This window comes from Myotis daubentonii, chromosome 3, assembly GCF_963259705.1.
Source record: "Myotis daubentonii chromosome 3, mMyoDau2.1, whole genome shotgun sequence".
In the NCBI taxonomy this organism is placed as follows: Eukaryota; Metazoa; Chordata; class Mammalia; order Chiroptera; family Vespertilionidae; genus Myotis; species Myotis daubentonii.
The window spans coordinates 180,316,361-180,333,602 of NC_081842.1; the positions used below are offsets into that span (position 1 = coordinate 180,316,361).

The window sequence follows — 17,242 nt, forward strand, 5'->3', positions numbered from 1 at the left end:
ACTCTTTTTCTACAACCAAGGTGATCTGATTACCGCTCTCGTGCAGTCACCCCACCCCGCAGCTGAATCCCCCAGACTGCACGCTAAATCGGAACACAGCGCTCCCTCCAGGCCTTGAGCCACCCCTGTGTGCTGCTGTGACCTCTTTGGGGCTGCTTTCCTGTCCACAGGCCCTGCACTCCTGCAGGGCTAAAGCTCACTCTGGTCCCTGGAGATGCCAGGACCCCTCCGGAAGCTGGGGTTCAGCTCATGCCCTCGCCTGTCCTGAAGTGCCCTTCTCCCTGCCTTCATGTCATACTTCCACACCTCACACATGACCCAGCCACCTGTCATCTCCTCCAAGGAGTTTTCCTAACCCTTCTCCTCCACAAGAGGAAGGACTCTGTTGCTTTTTCTTTTATCTTGGAGCTTAAAAAAAAAAAAAGAAAAAGTCTATTATAGCACTTCCTTGTTCTCTTGAAATATTTTTATTTATTTCTCATGCTTGGCCTGGGAGAGACTGCCACAGACCCATTCTTCACCCTGGCCCTGCATTTCTCTGTGTGGTGGGGAGTTGTACCCCTGCAGGCTGCATGACCCAGGCTCCTGGGTCAGCCTGCTCTGCCTGGGTTTAGCCAATGGGAGGCACAGAGAAGGGGTTGAAGGGTGGGAGGAGGGGAGAAGCCAGGGTATTTCCTCCTGTCTCTAGAGCTGTGGTTCTCAACCTTCTGGATCTTTAAATACAGTTCCTCATGTTGTGACCCAACCATAAAATTATTTTCGTTGCTACTTCATAACTGTAATGTTGCTACTGTTATGAATCATAATGTAAATATCTGATATGCAGGATGGTCTTAGGCAACCCCTGTGAAAGGGTCGTTCGACCGCCAAAGGGGTCGTGACCCATAGGTTGAGAACCACTGCTCTAGAGCTTCAGGAGTATATGTGCCAGTGGCCGTTTCTCTCTCTCTCTCTCTCTCTCTCTCTCTCTCTCTCTCTCTCTCTCGTTCTAGTTTCCTCTGAGTAATTCCAGCTCCCAGGTCCTGATAAGATCCCCTCCTCTTTCTCCCTCCATTCTAGTGGCTCACAGCTGTTGCTTATCTCTGGGTTTCTTGACAGTCCCCACTTTGGTCGCTTAGCTCTGTCATCCCAGGTATTGCCAGTTTTTTGTATTAAATTCCCTCTGTTTTCAAATCCTTAGAATTCTGCTTCTCTCATTGGACCCTGACTGATACATCAGCTCACCTCCCCATCCAGCAGTTGAAAATGGTTGGATAAATAAATCACCATAGTTACTGCTCATACATAGATTTTCATTATTATTATTATTTCCACTTTCTAAGACACTTTCATGGCACTTCCTACCAATATCTTTTTACTTCTATGGCCAAAAGATGTATTTTTTTGAGCCCTATCCACTTTTTTTAGCTGGATTCCCAACCCCAAACCCCTTGTTCAAGCTGACCTACACTCGGGTCCAGCATGGCATCCACGTCCCTGACAGATGGTGAGGACATTGTGTATGGAGTGAGATCAGCAAGCTTAGAACAGTTACAGAATCCAAAAATCGAGGGTGTTGGCCAGGACCCATAGCACAATTGTGAAGGATTCATTATCTTTCCACTCTTCAGGTTTGATAAGTGACTTAAGCCAGAGCCAGGCCAATTTACAGCTATTCCCGGAGCCCAGTGCAATTTGCAGATAAAAGGAAGATTCACATTCCTGGCCAAAGTGGAAGATCTGAGTATCAGCTTGGCTGCCTAAATGAGACCTGCACACGGTGGATGGTCTCCTCAATGCTGCCCAGAGAGCATTATTTTATTTCCATGGTCTGGAGGCCAAATGAACCCATTTGGAAGGGACTTGGAATGGCGAAGTTAAAGCTGCTGCTACAGTGAAGAGGATAGTGCAGCCCACCTTTCTGCCGCTTCCTGCCCCTCACATCTCTCCTTACCCCTCAGGGCCTTGGCTATAACTCAGGCTGTTTAGAAGCTTAGCACTAAAGTGAGAAAAGGAAAACAGTACAGCATAATGAAACCTTACCTGAAAGGTAGCACATTTATTGAGGAAGCATTTTTTGAAGGCCTAGCACTGAGTTAAATATAGAAGATAAGGATGAGTCAGAACAAATCCTGCCCTCAAAGTCCCCACTGTCTACTTGTTGGGGACAAACACTGGGACAGAGGGACAATGGCAGGTTGATGGGCTGAACCAGTTGGAGTATAAAATGAGTTTATGCACAAAAAGTTCTTCATACCTTGTCTGGTGCAAGGTAAGCCAAGGACACCGGTGTTGTCATGATGGGCACCCTGGTAGCAGTAGGAAGGCTCCTCCAATATCTTTGTGGGCCCTAGATATTGCAGGGAGAAGCCAGGGCTGGAAAGGAATACATGGTGAATGCCACATGGTGACTCCAGCTGCCAGGCAGCCTGCTGCATGGACACCTGGGAAGCCCTTTTGGAAGATCCTCAGAAATCCCAGGGGCAGTGATGAGTTTGTAGAAGACTCAGAGATGTTATCACATGGATGGAAACAGGACCAGTAGTGTAGTCCAGTTGGGTTATGAGATAAATGATGAGGGAACTGAGGGTACAGAAGATTGAATAAATCACCCGGCCTGTGGTCATTAGGAAAGGCTTAATGCCAGCATCACCTGCACTAGCTCTGGAAGGTTAAGGGGGAATGGACAGGTGGGTGGCAGGTGTGCCAGGGACAGAATTCCAGGTAGAGGAAATGGGATAAGCAAATATCCAGAGGAAAGAAATAGCACTGTGAGCCCAGGAATGATGAAACATGGTACAGCAGCTGGCTGAGTGACAGGACCTGAGGCTGTAGAAGATCCACAGGGACAAGTCATTACTTTTTCCCACATTCCATTGGCCAGAACCTACTCATACCCAAATCTAATTGCAAGGGAGGTTGGGAAATAGTCTTCTCATATACCCAAGAAAAGAAAAAGGAACTGGTATTTGGTGAATACAAGCATTTTTTCTGTGCATCTTATCTCCCTTAATAAAATAACCTCCATACTCCCCAACATGTGAGGAGAGGAAGCTGTGTCTCAGACATCTGAGTGTTCTATGCCCTTTCCACCAGACTCCTCAGCCCTGGGAAGTCTCTCATTGACCAATGCTGCAGCCAGTAACTGCAGAGGACACTGTTTTCACTACACCAGAGCTGAAGTTAAATATCTAAAAGGCCACATTTTACCAAAGATTGGAGGACCGATATATGTGGAGTAAACAGAGTAGCTAATTTGATTTTTTTTTTAATGGAGTTTATATATATTTAGCTTGAGTTTTCTATAGGACCACCTGCCTGCCATACTTCCGTCCTACAGTGATATGTCAGAGGTCATCTGACCCCTACCACCTAGAAATAATGACACATGGTTCTTAAGTCCGGAAAACATAATCATGGCATTTAAGAGGGAACAGTTGGAGACAGAAGGAGGTGTGTACATGGGTGGAGGGGAGAGCTATCCCTCCCTAACTCCTCACAAGGAAAGCAATTCTAACTCTTTGATAAAGCTCCCAAATATATAAGAAATCAGCTACCCAAATTATGATTCACAATCACATACCAATTGACCTATAGATTCTGTGAAGAGACCTATCACTCCTATATCCTTGTACTCTAAACTCCAAGTATTGCAGTCATGTGTTATTACTATGCCTTGACATCCAGACCCAAAAAGACAAGACCCAAAGAGAGAGTGGCAGGAGGGGGGAGGTGTCCCAGCTTGAATTTTTCATCCAAGGACCCACTGTTCTGGATGATGGGAAATGGGAGTGGCTGATATTGGGAATGATTCCCTACTTCCAGCAAAACCCACCTCCTTCCCACAGAGGAGTGGTCTTCCTTTGATCTCAACAAGGAAAGCAGATCAGAAAACATCATAATATTTCACCTGAGTGCTTCATCCATAATGTAACTGGCAGTTTCCTTTCAAGAACCTAAAGGGTTGCTACATCCAAGCACAGCACCTGGCACAAAGTAGGTCCTCAGATTGTTGATAACAGGCCACTAACAGGAAGCAACTTGCCTTGGTCATGCTTGCTTAGTGTCCTTCCAGAAAGCTCTTACTACACATTATTAAGATGATTACTCAGATAAGCACGAAATTGAGATGTGAGCTTCCTTCAAGGCAAAAGATAAGCAAGCTGGATATAGTTTTCACAAACTGGGTGAAAAGGAAGCAGACCCATAATTTTACCCTAAGTAATTTATCTTTAAATGATTGCGTACCTTGAAGTAATCATCCCATATTTCTGCACTGTTTATCCATCTCTTCTTATCTTCCCATCAGTCCTACCCTCTACATGGCTAGTATCTTCACTCTTAGCCATCCTAGTTCACTTGGCTTTGCATTGTCCACTCCCTCAAGTCCTTCTGGGAACAGCATATAGTGGAGGAAGGAAGACTAGATTGGGGTAGGGCAGAGTCCAGGCGGAGAATAAGCTATACTCTGCATGGTCAGGGGATTTGCCTTGACCTTCCTGAGCCTCATGTTCTTCACTTCTCAAGTAGGGATAACATCTCTTATCTCACCACATTGTCACGAGGAATCCAAGGAAATATATGTAACCTGTGTAGCTCATTACACAATAGGCTCTCAATAAATCTAACTTCCTGTACTCTTTCCTTCTCTCCCTTTTGAAAGTAGTCAGGATATAAATTATACATAAATAAATTACATGTTACACTGGAAATCCTCAGAAATGATTAATGTAACCAATAATAATTTTAATATTAATAATAGGTTACTCCAGCAGCACCATCCTAATTCTGACAATCAATCTACCTGCTCCAGCTTTGTCATCAGATAATATATAACGCTTAAAGTTTATGCTGGAAAGAGGAGAATGCATGTGATTTCCCATTTTCAGATATTTTTAAAATCCTCTTTTACATCACTGTACTCTGCTACAAACCATTACTTATGGTGCAGAGTGTAAGCAATATGTTTGCCGAGAAATGAAAGTCTGAGACGTGAATGGAAACACTGAAAAGCTACAAGCAGTATCTGAGCCTGAAAGTAAGGTTTGGAAGCACCGAGAATATGCTGGAAATGCTGGTTTCTACTGCTCAGTATGCCAAGGAATGGAAGGGGCCTTCCTGGAGAGTGTGCCACATCATCCCCCAAGACCAGGGAAACACACTGAGACTAGGGGCTTGAAAGACAGAAACGACTAGAATATTTTGAGCCTAACTTCAGCCCAGGTATCTGCTAAGCTTTCTCCCTGACTTCTTTCAAAATTGAGTTTGGAAAAACACATCCTTGCAAGAACCCTTCCTGCTCTCGGATTCTGTGGGTTGATTATTCCGCATTACTCTACGATTTAAATGGAAGCAACCAGAGGGGTTGTGAGGGTTGGCTCTGGAGCCAGACTGGGGTATGGCATGTCTGCTCTTCCACCTGCTAACTATGTTGCCCAGAATCCATGACTTACCTCATGTGTACCTCAGTTTCCTCTCCTGGAAAATGAAGATCAAAATAAGGACTAACTAAGGTGATGTTTGCAAGGTCTGGGGCTCTGTTCCTGGCAGGCATTACACACTCAGTTGGGCATTTCTGGGTCCATGATTAAGTGCAGATCACAGAGAGGCATCCTGGCCTGGACTAGTAGCCAGCCACCAAAGCACCTTGTGGATTTATAGGATCCCATACTTCTTTCACCAGTCGAATTACTTATTCCTAAGTATAATGAGCTCTCCCTACACTGAGGTCAACCCCCAAATTTCACATCCTAAACCCTCCCCACCATGTCTATACTTTTCATCTGCCTCATCTGCCCTGCCCTCTCCCCATGGAAGCATGCATGAGTTCTCCTTATATCAAACTAGATGCAAGGACCTGCTACTATGGGACCGGGGCTTACAGCAAATGGGGATCATTATGGGGAAGTAAAACACTACTACTTAATTTGTACATCCAAGTGGAGCATGTGTGTTTTGACTCCGACACAGCCACTGTTAATGGAAGGGGAGAGGCAAAGGGAGAGAGGAACTGAATGTTTGGTGCCCGTTTAATGCTAAAAACTATAGAAATTTTCACACACCTTAATCCCTAAGCCAACACAGCAAACCCTCTTACCTAGTTTTACAGATGAGGAACATACTCTCAGAGGTGGTTGTTGGCATTCCCAAGGCAAACAGCTAGTGAGGAAACTGAGGTTAGCACCTAGAGGATCATCCTATCTAATAAAAGAGTAATATGCAAATTAATCATCACTCCACAACAAAGATGGTGGTGCCCATAGTGGCTTGGCAGGACACTGGCGGCGTCACCCCAGCAATGTGAGCCCAGCAGGCAAGCGGGGACCACAGGCAGCACCCAGCAGGGCCTGCTTGCCCATCCCCGGTGTGGAGCAGGCAGGCCCTGCAGAGAGCAGAGAACCACGGGGAGTGGGCCCAAGCCATCAGTAGCACATCCCCTGAGGGCTCCCAAATTGGAGAGGGTGCAGGTCAGGCTGAGGAACCTCCCCCTCCGCCTCCCCGCCCCCCGCACGAATTCTGTGCACAGGGCCTCTAGTGAGGTCATAACAGGGAATCCTATAGAGTTCTAAGAGTCACAGTTCTTAAGTCTACTTTGCAAACCCCTCACCCCCTAAGAGCTAACCAATAAGTAGTGCCTGCTCCATCCTATGACCTACCATTGTAAGTTTTCCCAAACCAAACTGAAAAGCACAGAGCTCCCAGTCCCCCCTGGTCCAGCTCCCTCTGCATTTGTAGGTTGGTCAGAAGCCACCAGGGGGAGCCCTTGCATTAAGAGCAAAGGGGATTTGATAGCCAATTATCAGCTGGGGCTGGGAGTAGGGCTCTGTGTTCTCACCAGAGCTTCTGCAGAGGATTCCTTATTGTATTGCTTGCTAATGTATACAAGGCATCCTTGCCTTTGACTGGAGTGAGGATGGGGTGTGCAGACAGTGACAGGGTGCCTTTGGCCTGCCCCTTGTTTAGCTTGGAGGAGTGGACTCCACTCTGATAATGAGCAGAGCCCAGAAGGCGGCGTGGATCCAATTGTGAGTCATGAAGTCAGTGTGGTGGGGTGTGCGCTGGCCATGGATTTTTTAAATGAAATGGCACATCATGGCTCAGAAAAGGAGAGAAACTGTCAGTGTGACCACACCCGAAGTTAGAGTGATTACATTTTGAGAAATTTTTATTTTAGTATGTGTATATGTGTGTCTGTCCTGAGTCATGATGTAAAGGCTCTATCTTGCTGTGAATCATTAATTATTCAAATACACTGACCTAAAAAGCTAATTTAAAATCCAGATTCCCAGACCCTAGACCAGAACTGATTCGTGTTGAAGCCTGTATTCTCAATAGATTCGCTGGCAGCTGTGATGATGAGCAGGTATGGAGGCCACCTGTTAGAGGAAACGGGCACGCGCTGTGCCAGCTCCTCACCTGCCATCACCTCCTCGCCCTTGCACGGGGCAGGAGAAGCTTTGTCAGCAGCTTGGCCCTAACAAAGTATGAAAAGTCCCACATGGGTGGGGGCAGCCCATGGCAGGCAGTAGACACAGCAATGGTTCCACGCTGTGCCAGCTCCCAACCCCCAGGACCAGGGTGAGCTCTGGGAGACCTGGGAGCTGAGGGTTGGGTTTCCAGCACCAGCTCTGTCAGAACAAACAAAAGCAAAAACAAAATCACTTTAGAGTCAGCCAGACATGGGTTCAAATCCTGATGCTTCTATCTTCTACCTGTGTGACCAGGGGCGGGTTATAAGGTCTCTCTGAGCCTTGGTTCCCTCATCTTTTAAAGTGGGATCATAGCCCTTCCAGGGCTATGGACAGATGGAAGTATGACAATGTACCCCAACGCTTAGATAGCACCTGGCCAAAAACAGATGCTCCATTATGGCCGCTCCCCCTCTGTCCTCCCGGAAATCGCCCTGAGGTTTAGGCACGCTCTGTCCCCTTTGTAGTCATCCAATGGGAGGGGATAGGCCAAGGCTGTCACTGATGGTGATTACATTGTCCAGCTGAGTGTTATGTACTAACAAGAGCCCTGCGCCCCTTTCCGCACTGACTCCCCCGCCTGGGCACAGTGAACTCCCCTGGAGAGTCCCTGCTGGGGAGCAGTGGGCAGAGAGCCTCTTGCCCACAAGGGCAGGACAGGGGGTCTCTCTCTCCCCCCTGCAGGCGCCTAGTCTTGGGAAGCTGGGCCATGGATTGCCCGGCCAATGAAGCGATTGCTCCGGCCCCAGCCCCGGGAGAGGGAGGAGCCGCCGCCCAGGTGGGGCAGGTGCATAGCCAGGACTCAGGTGTGTCCCGGGGCAATGATTGCTCCCTGGCCGGTGCAGGCGCCGCAAAGGGTTCCCTGGGCCCCAGGATCCAGCTCTGGGAAGCTGGGTTTGTGTCCCAGACTCTGCCGCGGAGGAAAGCCATGGACGGGGTAAGGCGTGGGGCTCGGTTGTCGCCTTCTCTGTGTCGGTCTCACCCGGTCTAGTCCCTCCCAACGGAGAGCCGCGGGGAAAGGCGTCCCCCCTCCCGCTCCTCCCGGAGAGGAGCTGACACCTCCTGCGTCTGTGCAGCGCCGCTCCTGCCGGTCTTGCTCCCGGGAAAGTGGGACTGAAGCAGGTTGTACTGTGTCCTGTGCCACCTCGGAGGGTGGAGGGCAAGGGGACAAGAGTTCCTGGGGACGGTGGCGTGAGGGACCCCAGCGGGCATCCCGCCGGCTAGGTTTCCAACTGGTTCCCCAGCCTGGTCTGGGAGCCTGCTGGCTTCTCTCGGTTTGTGTTTGCCCTTGTGGCCTGTGTCTCCTCCTGGTGGTGCGTGGGCGCCCTGGGCAGAGGGCAGAGGGTAGAGGGCAGAAGACAGGAGGCAGGACTGCCATGCTTATGGCTTTTCAGTGCACTTTGCTCCTCATTCGCTGTGTGTCCTCAGGCAAGGGAGTAGATCCTCCTGCGCCCTAGGGTTCCTGCTGCTGAAGTAGGATTGCGGGCAGTTTTCATTCAAGGTCTTTTCGTATAACTTATCCCTGGTTTATATCCATTAGCCTTCCGTGAAATGTGCTGTTTACAACTAAGTTGTTTGGTTTACAGTTAAGTGAGGACTTAGTGTAGGACTAGTGAGTTACTAGTTTGTGAGATTATCCAAGGTGCTTTCTATGGGAAAGTGCCCAGCACAAAGCGGGGGGGGGGGGGGGGGGGGGGGGAGTCCCTTCTTCCGTGCAGCGCGCTGCTTGCATAGTTGGAGAATTCTTTCGCCTGACTGGCCACATGTTGCTTTTTCCTTCTTCAGTTTTCCACCTCTTCTATTTCTCTCTTCAATAAGTCAGTTTCTTTGTGGGATGGGGGTGGGTGGGGCAGAGGTGTGTTTTGCTTCCATATCCTCTTTATCAGGCATTTGGGATGAAGCTGTTTTCTGCTGTGAATCATGCATCTTCCCTCAGAGGCGTGGCTTCAAATGGAAACAGGACCCTTTCAGTGCTGCCCCTGCGTCCCAGGGCGTGGGACTCTCTCTCTGTGGCCGATCACTCCAGTGCAACCAGCCGAGCTTTGGAAAAGAGTGAGCAAGGGCAAGCTGCTTTCATCTTCCCTCCTCCAAATCCCCTTCTCCCCTAATTTCCCCCTACCCCCCCCCCCCCCACACACACACACACTTGCAGTTTAGCAACCTTCATAAAGCTCCTCCTTCATGGAAAGATGTGAAGCTGAATAAATAGGTTTGGTGTGGTTGTAGGAAAAAGAAACGGACATATAGTTTGCCCTTTCTGATGTTCCAGGATGTGCACTGGCACCCACTATTTCAGTTCACCTGCATGGCAACACAGCGAGGTCAATGCCATTTGCATTTGCCCTGTTTTGTTTGTTTGTTTGTTTGTTGTTTTGAGCAAGAGAGGAAACTAGGGGTCAGAAGGTTATCACTGGCTCAATATCACACAGCTGGCCAGTAGCAGGGCTGGAGCATGACCTTAGATCTGTCAATAACAAATACTGAGTCTCAGTTATAAGCCAGGCATCACTAGCAAGGATTGCAATAGCAAAGCAGGTAGAATGTTAGGCAATTTAGAGAAAAATGTACAAAAGGGCATGTTAGCTAATAACATTTTTATGGACTAAGCTAATGTGGTTCTGCAACTTTTTCTGCTCAGAGAAAGGGAAAAATGATCGAAAGAGAAATATGGGTTATTTCTCATTTTAAAAGGAGGGTTTTGTTTTATTATTATTTTTTTTAAGTCACCAGGGAAGGGCTTAAGGATAGAGAGGCAGTGGGAGAGGCTGCTGTTTTAAGAAAGGCATGGCTGTGAGGTGACTTTAGAGCAGACACTTGAAGGAGTGAAAGAGTTGATTATGTGGATATCTTAGGGAAGAATTTTCTACAGAGAGATTTAAGCACATGTAAAGGCTCAGAACAGAAGCTTGCCTGGTGTGTTCAAGGAGCAATAAAATGGCCAGAAAGGCCGCAACGGAGAGAGTGGTGGGAGGCAGTATCAGCCGGGTAGGGCCCTGGAGACCATTGCAGGAACTTCACATTCCTCCCTGAGTGAGATGGAGAGCACCTGAGTGTTGTGAGTAGCACGTGGAGATCCCATTTATATTTGAAAAGAATCATCTGGCTGTTGTTGTGAAAACAAATGATGAGAGAGAGCAAGGCTAGAAGCTGTCTGACCAGGTAGGAGGCTGTTGTCAAAATCTAAGCAGGTGGGCATGGTGGCTCAGAACAGAGTCTTGGCAGTGAAGGTGGCTAGAAATGGTCATATTCTGGTCAGAAAAGGTAGAGTCAACAGTATTTACTGATTCCTGGGACAAAAATAATGTGAAAGAAAGGGACTTGCAGGTGCAAAGCCTGGGCACCTGGAAGAATTGACATTTAATGAGATGATTTAAGATAGAACAGGTTTGCTCAGCCGGCATGGCTCAGTGGTTGAGCATTGACCTATGAATAAGGAGGTCATGGTTTGATTCCTGGTCAGGGCATATGGATTGTGGGTTCGATCCCCAGATCCCCATTGACTAGACAGCTAGTCAATGATTCTCATCATTGATGTTTCTCTCTCTCTCCCCGCTCCTTTCCTCTTTTTTTTAATCCTCAAATGCTTTCTTTTATTAGATAATCCCTTCCTCTTTGAAATCAATAAAAATAAATTAAAAAAAGAAAAAGATGGAACAGATTTGCAGAAAGACCAGGAGTCAGCTGTATTCACAGTAAGTTGGAAGGTGAGGGTCCAAGTAGGCAGTTGGATATTTGGGTTTATAGTTCAAGGAAAGGCCCAGGCAGGAGGTATGATTAAGATACTAGGTTATCATCATCTAGCATGATGTTGGGTGCACCCGAGTGTTTAGTATATGGGAGAGTAGAGTGCCCTGGGATTAAGATCAGACTGTCAGGGGCGAGGCCTCCTGTGAGTTCCAAGGCATTTCTGAGAGGAGAAAAAGGGAAGATCATCAGTCACAATTCCAAAAGACTGGCCACCTCCCTTTCGTTTGTGCACAGAGACTGGGCTGCACTGGACTGTGTTTAGTCCTTGATGGTGAAAGATTAAGTGGCCTGTACACCTGCAGGGCTGACTCCAGCACTGGCCCATTGTTAGCTTCACATGGAGTCATGCTCTACTCCTCCAAACTGTGTACCCACCATCTCCACAGGAGCACTGGTTCTAACAGGTGAAATTGGTCATGTCACTCCCCTGCTGTACCCACTTCAGTTGTCCCCCATTGCCTGTGGGGTACAGCCCAGCCCTTTCACCTGGCTGACAAGGCCAAGGTGCTCTGGTACTTGCCCTATGTGTTCCCACTCCAGCCCCCTGGCCTCACATTGCTTGTGTTCCAGTCTGTTATTGCTGCACGCACACTCTCTTTCTCTGGAGTGCTTAGTTTCACTTCATTTAAGACTCAGTTAAGATATCACCTCCCCGGGAAGCCTTCCCTAGCCCCTTGGTCACAATGGGTCTTCCTTAACCTTGCATGACTCCAGCCCTTTGAAAGGACCAAGGTCTGGACTGTGAGATCCTGGAGAGAAAAGACTCGGCTTTGCTCACACAGGCAGGACATACTGGTGCTTAAATGCATGGACTGAGGCAACTGGACTGGTTTCATTTTCTGGATCTGCCATTTACTAGCTGTACAGCTTTGAGAAAGTTACTTCATTTCTTTATGCACCAGTTACCTCATTTGTAAAGATAGATCATAATATTCACCTCTTAGCCATCAACTGAATTTTTATACAAAGAGCTTAGAATAGCTCAATGAGCTCAAAAGGTAGACTACATACTAAAATCACAATAAGTTATAGTGATAATAAATGGACTGTTATGGGTTGAACTGGGTCCCCTCCCACCAAATCCATATGTTGAAGTCCTAACCCAGCGGTTCTCAACCTTTAGGTCACAACCCCTTTGGCGGTCAAACGACCCTTTCACAGGGGTCACCTAAGACTATCCTGTATATCAGATATTTATGATTCATAACAGTAGCAACATTACAGTTATGAAGTAGCAACGAAAATAATTTTATGGTTGGGTCACAACATGAGGAACTGTATTTAAAGGGCCAGAAAGTTGAGAACCACTGTCCTGACCCCTGTCACTCAGAAGATGGCCTTTGCAGATTGCATCTTTACAGAGGTACTCGAGTAAAAGTGAGGTCATTAGGGAAGACCTAACCCACTATGACAATGTCCTTATGCAAAGGAGGACATAGAGATACACGTAGAGAGGGGGAGGCAATGTGAAGATGCAGGGAGAGCCCCTGTGAACATGAAGACAGTCATCCACACCCAGGGAGACAGGCCTGGAGAAGAGGCTCCCTCAGCCCTTTGGAGGAACCAACCTTGATCTGGGACCTCCAGCCTCTAGAACTGTGCGACTAAAAATATCTGTTGTTTAAGCCACAGCATCAGGGGTATCTTGTACAGCAGGCCTGGCAATGTCAAGCCTGGAACTTATCAGCAAATTAATTAAGAGAATTAATGCAAATACTCAGGGCAGTGCCCTTCCCCCATCAACCTGGGAGGTACCTCATTTGTACCACGTTGTTATTTTGACCTCGCCACAATGACAGGTGTGTTTAGCTCTTTAGAGAAGAAATTGGAGAGGTGTTTATTACCGGGTAGCATGGAAAACACACAAGCGATGGAAATAATCTTAGGACCGGGGTCAGTATTTAGTTCTCCCTGATCATGGACTCTTGGATTGGGTTTTTCTCATCTGTAAAAATCTAAATTAGCAAATTCTTGAGATGATTTTTAAAGATTAGTTCAAACCTTTGGTTAGGACATGCTAAAAACAGAGGAGTTACAGATAATATGCTTCATAAATAATAAGCAATTTTGTATCACAATACTGGAAAAATTTAAAGTTTTACTTCTTACTCTGCAATATTATTATTATTGATTTTATCTTCTGCATTCTGTAGATGAGGCACAGTCAGGATCCAAACACAGACATCTCTGACTCCGGAGTCCCCATTCTTTTTTTCTTTTTTTTTAATTTATTGATTTTTTACAGAGAGGAAGGGAGAGAGATAGAGAGTTAGAAACATAGATCAGCTGCCTCCTGCACATCCCCCACTGGGGAAGTGCCCGCAACCCAGGTACATGCCCTTGACCGGAATCGAACCTGGGACCTTTCAGTCTGCAGGCCGACGCTCTATCCACTGAGCCAAACCAGTTTCAGCAGGAGTCCCCATTCTTAACTCTTAGTTGGGTTCCTCTTTATGATCATAACTAGTTGCCCAGTGCATGAATTCATGCACCTTGAAAGGAACTGTGGACCACCAGACTGCAGTGGCACATGGGCGGGTCTCAGCCCATTCTCTGTGCCCCTGCCCAGCCCCCTCCTGCTGCAGCCCTGGTCCCCTATCAGCCAGCAGCCCTGCTCCTGCTGCCTCTGCTCCCATGCTCTGATGGTACCGCCTCACTCATACCCACTGACGGCACAGAGCATTTGGGGCCCACGCCAGCAGTGGGTGCAAGCAGGGCCAGCACCATCAACGGGATCAGCTGATCACCCCTCAAGAGAAAGGGGAGTTGGAGAAGCCCTGAGAGTGATCAGGGCCAGCAGCCGCCGCTAGCAATCCGGACCGGTGCCAGTACCGGCAGCAGGTGCAAGCGGCAGCACCAGCTGTGGCTGTGAGCAGGACCAGCACCGGAAGCAGGTGCAAGCGCCGGGTGGGACCACGACACATGGGAGCAAAGAATTTTCAGTAACCACCAGCAGCTTGCCCCAATGATAGCGACTGGCATCGTCTTGGTCTGGCACCCACACTCACCTGCTCCACCATCCCGCCGCAGCTGACACCCACCATGTTCCATGCTCTGCTGCCTGCTGCCAATGCCAGCCATGTTCCACGCATGACCCCTGGTGGTCAGCACATGTCATAGTGACCAGTTGTTCAGTTGTTCTGCCATTTGGTCTATTTGCATATTAGCATTTTATTATATAGGATGAGAAGAAACATTAGACAAATGTTTTTAAAAATGTTCTAAATCAGAAGACCAGAATCTGAATCTAGGTCTGTCATTCACTTACGTGACCTTGAACAAGTCAGTCATCCTCTCTGAGATTTAGTTTTCTTATCTAAGTGTGCCTAATGAAACCTATTTGATAGTTCATCTATGAACACAAATCAGGCCTGATTCTAAGTGCTTTATAGAGGGTTGGGTGAAAATAGGTTTACAGTCGTGAGTACACAAAATACAAAGTTTATTCTTGTATTATCATTCATTTATTAATTATTGCATTATGTATTATTATTAACCTACTTGTGCCCACCCCTGTATGTGTTAACTCACAACAGCAGCTGTAGGGTAGGCACTGCCATTAGGTAGGTGGGTGCTTCCCTTGAGAAACCCAGAGAGGTTGAATAACTTGCTGAAGGTCACACAGCCAGCAGGTGGTGGCCCTGAGATTCAAACCCAGAAGCTGAAGATTTAGAGGACACATTCCACAAGAGGGCCTCTCTCCCAGAAACTGTAGAAGAGCAGACTCAGCCCATGGAAAGCACAGAGCTAGCTGTAAATGGACAGGCACCCACCACACCAGCACCATGAAACCCAAGGACACAACTTTCCTCTCAGTCTCTGCTTGGAAAGACAAAAGCAGTTTTGACCACATACAACCCCAGGGCAAATGGTAGAGTCAAGACATTCTGTCCCTCAAGTTTCTCTCTCAGAAAAGGCATCCCTTCATAGTAGGCAATGCATTCACAGTGAAAAACAGCCATAAATCTCCCAGCAGAAACACAGCCTGGCAATGCCCTCCATCTACAAAGTTGTTTTGGCATATAGCTGCAAGTGTTTGAGTGCTTTCCAATGAACACTTTAACCTATCAATAGGTGGAGGTGTTCATCCCTACCTCCTGGGTGTAAACCCTCTGTCTTCAGCATTGCTAAAGAGATACTTTTAGCTTCATGAGACTGAGTCAGTAGAGACTATTCAACCTGCAGACTCACTGTTGGGAATGTGTGCTGTGTTCTACTCCAGCCCAGGAGTGCAGGGGAGCTGGGAGCTACAAGGGGTTGGAGGGGATTCCAGGCATTGCCTTTTCTCATCACCAGCATTAGATGAGAGAGGGCCATGCATACCCAGAGGGAGCTGTGTAGTACTGGTTAGAACAGCCATGGGCAAAGCGGGCCGGATCCGGCCCCTTTGAAATGAATAAAACTATTGAAAAAAAAAGACCGTACCCTTTTATGTAATGATGTTTACTTTGAATTTATATTAGTTCACACAAACACTCCATCCATGCTTTTGTTCCGGCCCTCTGGTCCAGTTTAAGAACCCATTGTGGACCTTGAGTGAAAAAGTTTGCCCACCCCTAGGTTAGAAGCATGGGCAAGAGTGCCAGAGGTTCAAGTTCAAACTCCACCCCTTGGGACATAAATTTCCTGAACCTCAGATCTCCTATCTGAAAAGTTGGAATCATAATATCTTGGTTTATATCTTAGTAAAATGGTTCCCACATTGACATGAGTTGTGTTCCCCTGGGTCAGTTCTCCCACCTAGACAGGTAGGGAAAGTGTTGTTTAGAACCAACGTTGGCCCTGGCAATGAGTCCATGTGACTTTGGGCATGTCTTTAGAATCTTCACCTGCAAAATGATACAGAGAATAACAGTCTTCAAATACCACCCTGACTTCTGATAGTCAAAGATTTTATAGTTAAACCTGATATCAAAGGAGAATTTCTGGTTCATGGGGGAGGAGGTTAAGATTAATAGTGGTTATTTTATTTACTAGAGGCCTGGTGCATGAATTCATGCACAAGTGGGATCCCTCGGCCTGGCCTATGGGATCGGGCTGAAACCAGCTCTCCGACACCCTCTGAGGGGTCCCAGATTGTGAGAAGGACAGGCCAGGCCGAGGGACCCCACTGGTGCATGATCAGGGCCAGGGAGGGATGCAGGAGGGCTCCAGGGCGTGTCTGGCCTGTCTAGCTCAGTCCCGATCAGCCAGACACCAGCAGCAAGCTAACCTACTGGTCAGAGCATCTGACCCCTGGTGATCAATGCATGTCATAGCAAGTGGTTGAGCAGTATTAGCATATTATTAGCATACTAGAGGCCCAGTGCACAAAAATTTCCCAGCAGAAACATAGCCTCAGCCCAGGCTGTGCACTCTCGCAGTCTGGGACCCCTTGAGGGATGTCCACCTTCTGGCTTAGGCCCGCTTCCCGGGGGATCAGGCCTAAGCTGACAGTCAAACATCCCTCTGGCAGCCTAGGAGCCCTCAGGGGATGTCCACTTGCCAGTGGGGAGCAGGCCTAAGCTGCAGTCGGACATCCTTAGCATTGCTGAGGAAGCGGGAGAGGCTCCCACCACCTCAGCTGTACTGTCAGCCATCAGCCTGGCTTGTGGCTGAGCAGAGCTCCCCCTGTGGGAGCGCACTGACCACCAGGAGGCAACTCCTGCATTGAGCGCCTGCCCCCTGGTGGTCAGTGTGTCATAGTGACCAGTCATTCCCAGTCGTTCTGCTGTTAGGGTCAATTTGCATATTACCCTTTTATTATATAAGATAGAGGCCTGGTGTACGGGTGGGGGCTGGCTGGTTTGCCCTGAAGGGTGTCCCGGATCATGGTGGGAGTCCCATTGTGGTGCCTGGCCAGCCTGGATGAGGGGCGGAGGGATGTTTTCAGGCTGGCCACACTCCCTTAAGGGTGGGGGGGTCCTGCTGGGGTGCCTGGCCATTCTGGGTGAGGGGCTGATGGCTGTTTTCAGGCTGGCCAAGCCCCCCAGCAGGGACCCTCACCCCATGAGGGTGTGGCCAGCCTGGGTGAGTGGCTGATGGCTGTTTGCAGGCTGGCCACATCC

General features: G+C 48.0%; 2 protein-coding genes across 4 annotated transcripts in view; one reads left to right on the plus strand and one right to left on the minus strand.

Moving 5' to 3' along the window:
• PRKAA2 (protein kinase AMP-activated catalytic subunit alpha 2) overlaps positions 1-17,242 on the minus strand; it is a 259,642-nt gene that overhangs the window by 90,405 nt on the left and 151,995 nt on the right. The gene's annotated exons all lie outside the window — the stretch shown is intronic.
• FYB2 (FYN binding protein 2) overlaps positions 8,143-17,242 on the plus strand; it is a 96,625-nt gene continuing 87,525 nt past the window's right edge. For all 3 annotated transcript variants that reach the window (XM_059689416.1, XM_059689417.1, XM_059689418.1), the window contains exon 1: positions 8,143-8,385. In XM_059689416.1, the coding sequence (XP_059545399.1) occupies positions 8,158-8,385 (228 nt within the window). In that variant the 5' untranslated portion in view covers positions 8,143-8,157. The remainder of the gene's footprint in view (positions 8,386-17,242) is intronic.